The sequence below is a fragment of the Pantherophis guttatus genome, chromosome 1 (assembly GCF_059756535.1).
Source record: "Pantherophis guttatus breed Tessera chromosome 1, ASM5975653v1, whole genome shotgun sequence".
NCBI classification, from domain to species: domain Eukaryota; kingdom Metazoa; phylum Chordata; class Lepidosauria; order Squamata; family Colubridae; genus Pantherophis; species Pantherophis guttatus.
In genome coordinates, this window is record NC_142063.1 from 187,709,796 (window position 1) to 187,721,062 (window position 11,267).

Genomic DNA, 11,267 nt, shown 5'->3' on the forward strand with positions numbered 1-11,267 from the left:
GTCTTCCTTCTGCTTGGAAAGCCTATGTTCGTAGTCCTCAGTGAGGTGCTTCTGCTGAGCCTCCTTCTCAGTCAGATCCAATTTGAACTGAGCTAGCTGTTTTGCCAACTCTTTCTCATGGTGGCTGCTTAGCTCCAGCAACTGCTTCCTGTTGGGGCCCTAAGGAGCTCGGGTGGGCAGGCAAGGAGTATCAAGTAGAGGCTGGCAAGGCACCCCTTGACGTGAGTGACATCGAGTTGGCCATGCCCACCCAGTCACATGACCACTTTGCCACACCCTCCCAGCCAGTCATTAGGCAGATCATATTAGTGGTCCACAGGATTTAAAATTATGAATTAGTGGTCCCTGAGGCCCGAAAGGTTGGTAACCCCTGGTTTAGATAATGCTCTTCTTCTGGGCACCTCCCAAAATATTTTTGAACTAACATTTAATGGATGTTAGTATCCATTATTAACTGGGTTTAATTAATTAAATTTAGAATGAAGTATATGTTTTAACTGCCACTAAAATGCTAAATGTGATCCTGAGTTCAAGAATAGTGGGATACACTGGTCTACAGTCCCAAAGGTGCTTTTTCAAGAGGCAACTGGTCTTTCTTGTTTTTCTTTGAAGACGCTTCGCTTCTCATCCAAGAAGCTTCTTCAGCAGCTAAAGAAGCTTCTTGGATGAGAAGCGAAGCGTCTTCAAAGAAAAAGAAGAAAAACCAGTTGCCTCTTGAAAAAGCACCTTTGGGACAACTATGTCCTGGATGACTAAGAATCTCAATAGACACTTGATCTACAGAATTACTATGGAAACATAGAATCTGCCACCTGAGATAGCATCTAGCAGGCAAAAATCCTCATCTTATGTTTGATACTAAGTGGAGGGCATTACTTCAATAAATCTCTAGATGTACCTTTCTTTTTCTTCAGAATTCTCCTTTTCATGCCTGAATGTTTGTTCACTGAATTTGTTTTTATTTACTTGAACTGCAAAAACAACTGACCCCAAATAAAACTTATTTCAATTCAAACATTAAATCTATACTATCTTCAGAAATAGTTAGTGAACTGCTAATGTGACATTGTAATTATAATAATTTTCTCTATTAGATATTTCAACTTGTTTGCAGTTTAAATGGCTTATAAAGACATTATTCTGTTTTTGACAAATACAGCATGTGGACTATGCCACAGTTATAAACAAAATTTGAAGAATTATAGACTGAGATACATCCTTGTCTCCTTTTGACAAAAGATATTCAGATTAACTCATGAAACAGTGCATTTTATTGTTATTATTATTTTATTTTCCACTTCTGTTTTCAAGGGAACAGGGCCGGTAAGCGTGAATCCATAGGCCAACTGTCAGAAATTGTTTGGGATAGCTGATGAAAGCAGATGAGACGGACATTTGTTTGTCAAGAATTCCAAGGATTTATAAAACACTACCTGGATCGTGAATAACTGCAGATATGACCAGAAGGGGAGAAAAAGAAAAAGCTTTTAATTATAATTGTCAGCAAGAAGCAGAAAGATAAATTACATGATCTTTGGACTTGAGAAATAAACTGATAAAAGTTTTTCTGCCCAGTAAGCGGAGCTTTCATGTAAAAATAGAAGTTCAATCATGCAACTGAACCCAGGGAGCTACAGGATTACCTTAATCTATATTTTATCTTACAATGAAGCCCAAATAGAGCTCAGGTTTTTTCTGCATGCGTCCACATAAAACAACTACCGGTAAGTTTAAATGTGTGTGGTCATCACATAAGCATATATAAGTATACCTTATATAGTTCCTGTATGCATCTCACTTGATCATGGCAACTATGACATTTCATCCACGCTGCCTGTTATTTGTTGTTGATTTAACAGTCAGACTGGCAAGTTATCCTGACTAAGTTTCTTCTCCTCTCACCTTAGCATTTCCTTTGCTCTTTGATTTTGCATTGAGGATTCCACACATTGTGCTGAGCACTGTTTGAGCTTATCTTTAGCAAGAACACTGTTCTTTGTGAGTTCCCTTCGCCCCTCCTATTAGTTATATCAAAAATGTATGCAATTCATCCTTCCCCTATTCTGCCTCTTGCTCCGATTTGCTCCTTCTCATCTGATACCTATCAAAGTTATGCAACAGTCTGATCACATCAAACCTAAAAATGGCAACAGTGCTCTTATCTACTTTTTCTGCTTAAAACACCTGCCAAACCACCTTCATATCCTTTGTGTCCATGATTCTTCTGTCATTTTTTCCCCTTATCACTCTGATCCCACAGTCCCTTCTTTGATTTCTATCTGGGCTTCCTGTCTCCTCCTGAGTCCAATTCCGACATTCCATGGGGCTGGTCTCCTATTCCCTCGACTGTCCTGTCCTGATATGTGCCTGGCCTTGGTGTTGCTGCTACAGCTCTGCTATCACATGTAGTCCAAAAACCTGTTTCTTCTGTCTGGCAAATGTGGCCTTAGCTATCTTCCCTAACTGGGCGAGGACCTTTAAAATGAATCAATTATTGTCCAGCCTTAAAAAGCAAACCACATATATTAAAAAAGTGTGCAGCCTTTTCAAACAACATCTCAATAAATACTTAAATGAGGATGGGACAAATAGGCAAACCAATGACAATTCAAAATCAGGTGAAGCGACAGTGCTTTAAATATTTAAAATCTTCCTGTGTAGAGCTACAACTTTCAAAGACTTCAATAAAATAACAATAAGAACCTACCTTCAAAACTTGCAAAAATGATGAGATTGTCATTTTTAACAAATTTTTTCCGATACAATTCACTATATGGCAAGATGTAATGCCATCCCCATCCAGGGCCTATATGAGTGTTATAGAAAGGATCAAAAGTTCCAGTAATGTCGGCCTTATCCCAAAAAAATTTGCCATCTGTCAAGAAAATAAACAAATAATCATAAAAAACTGAAGTGGATCAATATTTTATATATACAACCACCAACATTTTTAGTAGGCTATATAAGATTCAAATAATCAGACAACATTCCCATCCAACCTTTTTTATAGAAAAAGTACCTATTTGGAATATAAGATAATTTTGCCTCAGTGGTGGTGGTGGGGGGTGTGAATGTTGTCCTCCCTACATTATTTTATAAAATCTGTGTTAATAAGCTATATCATTCTACAGGCGAATTCCTGAAAAAAAATCTAATTACCATAACTTTCATTATAATTAGCTTCACACGTTACAGAGTATGGCTACTTCTGAAAAATAGAGACTTGGCTTAGACACATCTTGTTTATGACTTGTTTCTGCATTCTATTTTGCCAGTGAATACAGATGCAGCTAGATGCATGTTTATTTTCAGAGACATGCTGTAATTTAAAATGCTACTAATAAGCTTTAAAGAGTCATGTTCTGAGTGCACCTGCTGTCCCAAATGGAGGAGCTGGGGGAATTATCCAAGTAGCCTTGACTTCTGTAATACTATTTGTAAACACATTTCCAAGTGCCTAACATTTTGTTTTCTTTTTAGGTTCAAACTACAAATACTTTTATACCTGATTTTTTTCACTTTATTATCACCTGAATTTGTCATAGATTCTAGGAATTGTCTCAAATTTACCACTAATCAAAGAATTTGTAGAATTTCCAGATTGGATTTCACTCAGTAAATTAGAAATGGAGGAAAGGGTATAAAATACAATAGTTAATTCAATTCTGCACAAAATTAGACCTGCTTCTTGATGCTAACCTAACCTTCCAAAACTAAAAGTTCTATTCTATTGATGCTACACTATCTTCAACAATTCTATGATTTTTAACCTATACAATTTGATTTTAATCTATCCAGTCATAGGGATCAGATTTTTAGCAGCTGTACAATTATGCTTCTAAGCAAGAGAGAAAGCAGTCAGTTGTCCACAACCCAAACAACTGTTAGACTTACTGTAACGCTGGTTGGGGTCTGTAATAAAAGTTCGGCTTGCTGACATCCTTTGGGTGATGTCAGGATCTTGCTCCATTATGGTGAATGTCACTTGCCTGTTCCCAGCTGGCCACTCTAATGCTCCATCATTCTGGCCACTACATAAAGAAAAAAAGATTCCTAGATAATCTCCATTTGAGTTGTATGGACCACGGGGATAGAGACTGAGCACAAAGCAGTAGCCTTCAGAGTTATAAAAGATAGGGCTTGACACATAATCTCCTTTTGAGGAACTCTTTACAATGGAAGTGAAGTTTCTTATCTGCCAAACGCTGGTAGGACATTGCGTTTCAGTCAGAGTGATATCATCAATGTGAATTCCTCCTTTGGAATTCTGTGGGTCTCCTTTAAGGCCATGAAAAGCATAGCGGAATTTGGTCCGGCTGTTGAAAGGAATGTTTGCAAAGTTCCACTGCTTCTCTCCATCACCTGAAAGGGGAGAGGGGGGGGAGATCTAATATTTGATTCATTTACACATTCAACCCATTTTATGCTACTTTTCCCGCGATTATCTCAAAGCGATATTTAGCAGACATTAAGTGAGGAAGATATGACGATGAAATTACTATAACTTAAAAGAGCTAAAGAAACAATTGTGCATTTTAAAAAGTTGGAAGGTCCTCTGCCATAGGAGAAGGCAACGATATCTGATGCTCCCTTTAGAAGATAAAGTGTAGTCCTGGATGTGTCATTGTAACTAAATCTTCAAAGTTTATTTGAGAACTTACGATGGATGCTTTTCATTTTCATTGACTTCCTAACGTTTCCAGTACCATCATCAGTTTTAAGCCATATAATCAGCTCATCTTTTGGACTGCCATCAAATTTGTAATAAAATTGTAGACACTTTTCATTTCTTCTTGGATAAAGAATACGGGACTCCAAAATGGCTGTTTCACCTGAAAGGCCTTTGGTGGTATCAAAGCTCATAACATAGTCTTTCTCTGTAAAGTAAATGAAGGTGATTTAATGTCCTGTGGACCATGATTCATTTCAGACAATTGTGCAGGATTTCACTGGGTTTAAACTGAGGCGCTCGTGAAAATGTGCTACTGTAATCTTATAATAATAGTAATATTAGCATTCATAACTTTGGTTTCCTAGCCCTGTCTACTTCAAGGGGCTGGCATCATTTTTGCAGGTCTGAATATGCTTCCCTCTCCTTCCCTTCTTCCTGTTATCTTTCTGAAACCCGGGAAGGGTCAATTCTGAGACACTTTCTCAAATTACTTTTGCACCCCAGATTTCTTTTGTTTGGCCATTGCCTTGGTTGTGGGTCTCCCTCCTGATCCTCAAGGTTTTTCCTTCTGCCCACAACATATAATTTTTTTAATGCCCCTATATTTGCAAGAGGAACATAATAATAATAATAATAATAATAATAATAATAATAATAATAATACATATATATATGTATACTGGTATATATATCATGCTTTGCGTGATATATATACCAGTATATCACGCTTTGCTTGCACAGACACGAAGCCGAAGGCACCAGCCTGAAGATAACGAATGGGACCTCGTCGAAACGTCGCCAAGATACTCTCAATCTTACATGGGAAAAGACCCAAATACGCCAAGACTTGCATACATACATACATACATACATACATACATACATACATACATACATACATATATATATATATATATATATATATATATATATATATATATATAAATATATGAATATATATAAAGAATTTCATTTCTGATTACTTTGTCACATATTAACACTTTGGATATAATTAACATTTCTAATTTTGTCTTTTTCTTTCATATGCTATATCCTTCCTATTGGTTTTCATTACTAAATGATTTCCAGTTGTACAGCCACTTTCTCATCCATTTAAATTACACATTAGTATGTTACCTAAGCAGTTGTTATTGTTATCCCGACTTGTAGTCAAGGTATGTTTCCAGTCCGCATCGTCTCTTCCATTTTGCACCATGCCACAGATATTGATGGACTCAAATGTACATTGGTCAAGCAGAGTAAGACTGGAAGCTGCAGGAAACAATCCCCACATTTCAGATTAAAGTAATCTAAAGACAAAGAAGACAGGTCTCTGTGCTGCTTAACAAACCTCTTCCCAAATTAGCGTTGTGCTCCTTCAGAGAATTAAAACATCATCAAAACTACCTTGTTAAGACAACCTAGGACAGTTTGAGAACCATTCCCAGCTCCATATGAGTGAGCATTAGTGTAGCATGATGTGCTATAAGTGTTCTGAACAAATAATCGAGTCAATTTTACACAATCTTTTATAGACTAAGGGATGTAGTGAAGTAGATGATCAGAGGGCACTAAAGGCAATTAATGAGGACTAATAGTTTGATCCCTTCTGCTTCAGGGTCATAGGCAGCCTTAGGCCACAGGTTGTGTATTCATTGATTATGTAAGTTTGGTGGTTGTTGAATGAAACAATGTGGATGTTACTTCTTTGGTTAATTTAATATCATTGCACTGGTCCTTTTCAGAGGTGATAGATTGGATAGGAGAATTCATGCGTAGAAGCTACTGAAAGATTCCTTGGTAAAAAAACATGTTGTATGATGTTGTATATTCTTGGGGGATGTCATGCAAGGCTTAAGAAGTTGCAATGGGTGTGTCTGCATTCTGATGAACCCCCCAAACACCTTTGTGCTTTCAATTCTGTAGTTTTCATAATTAATATAATATAAGGTGATAGACTTAGTTGTTAAGGAATATTTAAGATTTAAGTCACAAAGGTGCTGAGGTGAAGAAGCTTCTTGGATGAAAATTGAAACGTCTTCAAAGAAAAACAAGAAAGTCCAGTTGCCTCTTGAAAAAGCACCTTTGGGACAACCATGACCTGGATGACTGAGAATCTCCATAGACATTTTAACATGTAAGGTCACCACTACTATAGCATAAAAATTGAGTAAAATAGAATAAACTTACCACAATGGTACATGCGGTTAAGCCTTTCTAGATCTATCTTGCTCATATCCTGGCTTTGCCCAATGATATTGTTGAATTCTGGAATTTTTGTCGTAATTGAAGGGACAGAACTGTTCTTATTGAACGAATAAGGTCCATAATGCAAGACAGATTCATAATCATATGGAGTGTTTAAATCAGAAATGAAACTGTCATCATATTTGTCAAAGTTATATGCCTGACCTAGAAAAGAAAATACCAAAGCTTTTAGGCAAGTTTGAAAATTAATGCTTTAATATGTTATTAAACGATTAGACAAGACAATCAATTATAACAGATCAAACTTGTACAGCTTGGTCCCTAATACATTACTTAATACATTATTTACTTTGTAATACATTTTCTGTCCCTTCCACTTACCATCAATGATTTGATTCCACCAAATCTTAACATAGTCGTCTCGATCAGTGCGTGACTGTTCATGATAAAATCCAAGGGCATGCAAGAGTTCATGCTCCACAGTTTCTTTATATTCACAGCGTGATCCAATAGAAACCACCTGGCCATTCTGAAGATCTCCCACGTAAGACCAGCATCTGTTATACCATGATATGTGCATTCATTCAAAACATCTGATTTAATATGACAACTAATATAAATACATAACCGTTTAGGCTAGAGGAGCCAAATGATAGCGGAATGAGAGCTTCCCATCTACCACATAGCATACCATCTTACTTGTCTAAGCAACCCATTCAAAAAAAATATACTTTATATCACCCAAAAGCAATTGTTGGATGATACCATTCTTATACTTCTTAATAGACAAAAGATCATAGGGCTATTCAGATCTTAATAAACAGGCCTTATATCAAACGTTCATGAGTTTTGCAAAAATGCACAAAGGTACAGATGAATGTACAGAAACTGTACAGAGGGGAAACTGTAGGCATGTACAGAAAATCTGTCTATATTCTTTCAGAAAGGAGGGGGGGTGGATGGAGAAATAGTCTAGTTTGTGCTTTATACTAGTTTCAGTAAAGAACGAGGGAAGGAATACAGCATCATTTTGTGCACTTAAACTATGGGCAATAATTATTTAAATGCTACAGCTTTCTATTATAACATTAGCTTGTCTGTTTGAATAAATTTACCCATCCAGCTTTTCGAACTGGAGGTAGGACTTCTCTCCTTCATAAGGTTTAAAGTCAATACAAGACTTGAGTCGAAACATCTCAAATGCTTGAATTATGACACCCTTGGTATTCAGGTCTGAAAGAAAAGAATGCATGTTTTATATTCTTATCCAGACTGTAGACAAATGAGAGATTCAAAATTTGCTCTTAAATAAAATATGTAAGATATTTTTACATGGCTTTGGCGATACCATAGCTACCCACAAAAACATTATATACTTTGACAACAATATAAGAAGTAATAAAGTAGACAAAAAAGCGAATGCTACTAGAAGGATTCTCCCAGTAGTCATTCGTTTTTTCTACCCATCACAGCTTTAACCAATGATTTGAAGCAGGGATAAAGAAAATGACTTGCAAAGCTACTTTCTTGAGTACTTATTATTGGAGCAGTATGTTACTTAGTCCTTGAATAACAGTATTTGGTTCTCAACAGTAGCACCCTTTGATATTTGAGTTCTTCTTCAGCAGTAATCAACATTAAATGATCAATACACACACACACACACACATTACATGATATAAATATATATATATTTAAGAGGTATGTTAGATTTTGAGATGGAACAAGTGAAGATGACTAATGACTTCGCACTAACATTAACATTCCTATCAGGCATCCTGACTGTTTTGGGTTATCACTTTACATGTTTGGGGTTGATTTAACACTCCACTGTGATTCATGACTTACAGCAGGAGGGGGGGAAATGAAACCTATGGAAATCTCTTTAAATCAGAAGTAATACTTTTTAAAAATGACTCCCTAAATAACTGTGTTTCATTACCAGAACCCTCATTCTGACTCAGTGCTCCTTCCTCTCTATCAGGGCTTGACTAGAAACATCCTGGAAGAAAGCAAACCGCTTCTGTATTGCTACCAAGAAGGTTACATAGAGGTAGCTAACGGGTCAGACTCAATGAGATTTTGTCTTTATCTACTAGAAGCCTCAAAAGCTGGCTGGAAACGTTGAAACTGAAAACCAAGAGGAAGTAAGCACTCAATTAAGGGAACTCTGAAGGAACATTTTAAGGGAGTGGCAAAGGAAAGAGAGAAGATGATCCACTCAATCTGCCCTTTATTGGAATTTACTGCTTAATCCATTCTATCAATCAAATTAATGGTCAATCTAGTGTTCTAGAGCAGAAAATGTCTTGTTACCTATACTGGAGCCAAATTTGTATGGAATTGGAAGTTTCCATCTATAGGACTCGTCCCTCAGTGCATTCCTTTCAGGCTGTTAAAAAAAATTAAACTATGTTTTTTAAAAAGTTCATTTTGTAACCTCTTTATAAAGAAGTAATTAACCTTACATACCGGCATGATAATGTCACCTTCAAAGAACTTCTTTCCTGTTGCTAAAAGTAGAATGAACAATAGTTAAGGGCAAAGCATTATTTAAAGAATCATTAGACATTTTGTGTCCCCTAATTTTAGATGCATAAACAACAACAACAAAACCAACCAGCATTTGATAGAATTTTTTTCGGTTTACTATTTAACATGTCCATATCTAGGCTGGGAATCAGATTGGATTTTTGCTGCATTGCTATACACTTTAGCCTGAACATTTTTTTACTGGACATAACAGAGTGAATAGACATAGATTGGATGTCATTAGTCATATACTGATGTAGGTTCTTTATCGTAAACAATCTCTCAGACCATTCTCTGATGTAGTGTGTATGAAGTAAAATAATTGTGATAATGAGGAAGATATGATCAGTGGAGAAGGGAGACAAGAAATAAAGGAAGCAAGTCATTTTTTTTGTTTTTTTGTTTTTCCAGAATTGTCCTCAGAGAACAAATCAGGTCTTCGTTTATATGACATCCCTTCATAAACTTGAAGAATGCAGTCATAGGTCCTTCAAAGTTTTCTTCTCCAAACTAAACATTCCAATTTCCTTATTCTCTTATGATGCTTCTAATTTTCTGTTTTGGCAGTGACAGAACTCATTCGGATTCATTACTGTAGTACTCAAAACTTCACATCAAACAAGATAGTCCTTCCAGACCTCACCATCAAGAATGGCTGAAGCCAATATGCTATCTTGATTGGTTCTTTGTTTTGATGTTCTGTATGTAGCCCTACTCTTTTCTATTGATATCAGTGGATCCCAAGCAAGTATCCCTCCCCCTCCCCCAATTTATATACATAAATATACAGTACAATAGTTCTCTCCAATGGATTTGCTTACCTGCATTGATTTCAGGAATGCCTGGCCTAGGTTTTCCTTCATCTAAGGAGTGCCCTTCTAGATAAATAAATACATACATTAGTATTCAATACGTACTTCTTTACAGATAATTATTTCAGATTGCATGCTTCCCACCTTAGAAAAAGATACTTATTTCTTTTTGAGTTTGTTTTTATTTACCTTCATGCTTTGCTGTCCTCCTGATCTGCAATGGCAATTGGATATTTTTAGAAACTCAAGCAAGGAAAATAAAACAGTATCATATCAAATCCAGAAGTATCTAGGAAAGTATCATACCGTAAAGGTGGAAGAGACAATCAGCAGTGCAGCCAGGCACAGGAGCCGAGGTGAAGACATTTTGGAGTGGCTTGGAATGATTGAGGGCATGGTATAAATAATGTGTAAACATTCTGGACTTTGTATTCTGTGTCAGAGAAATTTATTATGAATTAGGCAATCACAGGCTAATATTTAAGCCATCTTATTATTTCCTAATTACACCCTAAGGATCAATAAACTCATTTTTTTCTTTATATAGTTTTCCCTTCTTTCTCTAGAGAATCAGAAATAATGATATTGACTTTATAGCTTATTTAGATGTTTAAAGAACTGTTCATAAATTCCATGAATAAAATATTCATCTATATGGAACCATGTAAGTACTGGTATTAATAAATAAGATAATGGTCTGGCCATTCTCTCATTTATTAATAAATAATACATACTATTTTATGTATTATTTATATATTATGTATTTACCCCTAGAAAACAGATGAAGGGAGAAATGAATCAAATGAATGGAACAGGTAAATATCCCTATCTTTCAAAAGAGGAGGAAATAAGAACTAAGGAATTACAGGCCATCAATCTAACAGCTATATTTGTGGCAATTCCAGAACAAATCATAAAGGCAGCCATCTGTAAACACTTTGAAAATAATATGACAATTACCAGAAATGAACATGAATTTGTCAAGAACATATCTTTCCAGATTAAGTGTACCCCATATTTTGACCAGATAATTTACTTAGTAG

General features: G+C 36.0%; 1 protein-coding gene across 1 annotated transcript; it reads right to left on the reverse strand.

Annotated features, from left to right (window-relative positions):
- Positions 1 to 1,268: 1,268 nt before the first annotated feature.
- MEP1A (meprin A subunit alpha) lies at positions 1,269 to 10,704 on the reverse strand. The gene is made up of 13 exons (XM_034426763.3): positions 10,531 to 10,704; positions 10,414 to 10,438; positions 10,234 to 10,290; positions 9,353 to 9,393; positions 9,197 to 9,272; positions 7,996 to 8,113; positions 7,262 to 7,437; positions 6,863 to 7,084; positions 5,810 to 5,944; positions 4,662 to 4,877; positions 3,895 to 4,362; positions 2,708 to 2,875; positions 1,269 to 1,448 (listed from the first exon to the last, which is right to left on the reverse strand). Exons 1-13 carry the CDS (start codon positions 10,618 to 10,620, stop codon positions 1,420 to 1,422), a joined length of 1,821 nt encoding a protein of 606 aa, XP_034282654.3. The 5' UTR covers positions 10,621 to 10,704; the 3' UTR covers positions 1,269 to 1,419.
- Positions 10,705 to 11,267: the final 563 nt, after the last annotated feature.

Bases quoted from the DNA above. Each gene is read 5' to 3' on its own strand.
- MEP1A (XM_034426763.3), bottom strand. From the start codon at position 10,620: ATGCCCTCAATCATTCCAAGCCACTCCAAAATGTCTTCACCTCGGCTC. The intron at 7,438-7,995 runs GTAAATTTATTC...ATGGTATAACAG, and splicing joins CAGTTCGAAAAGCTGGATGG to ATGCTGGTCTTACGTGGGAG. The intron at 5,945-6,862 runs GTAAGTTTATTC...TGTTTCCTGCAG, and splicing joins TAACCGCATGTACCATTGTG to CTTCCAGTCTTACTCTGCTT.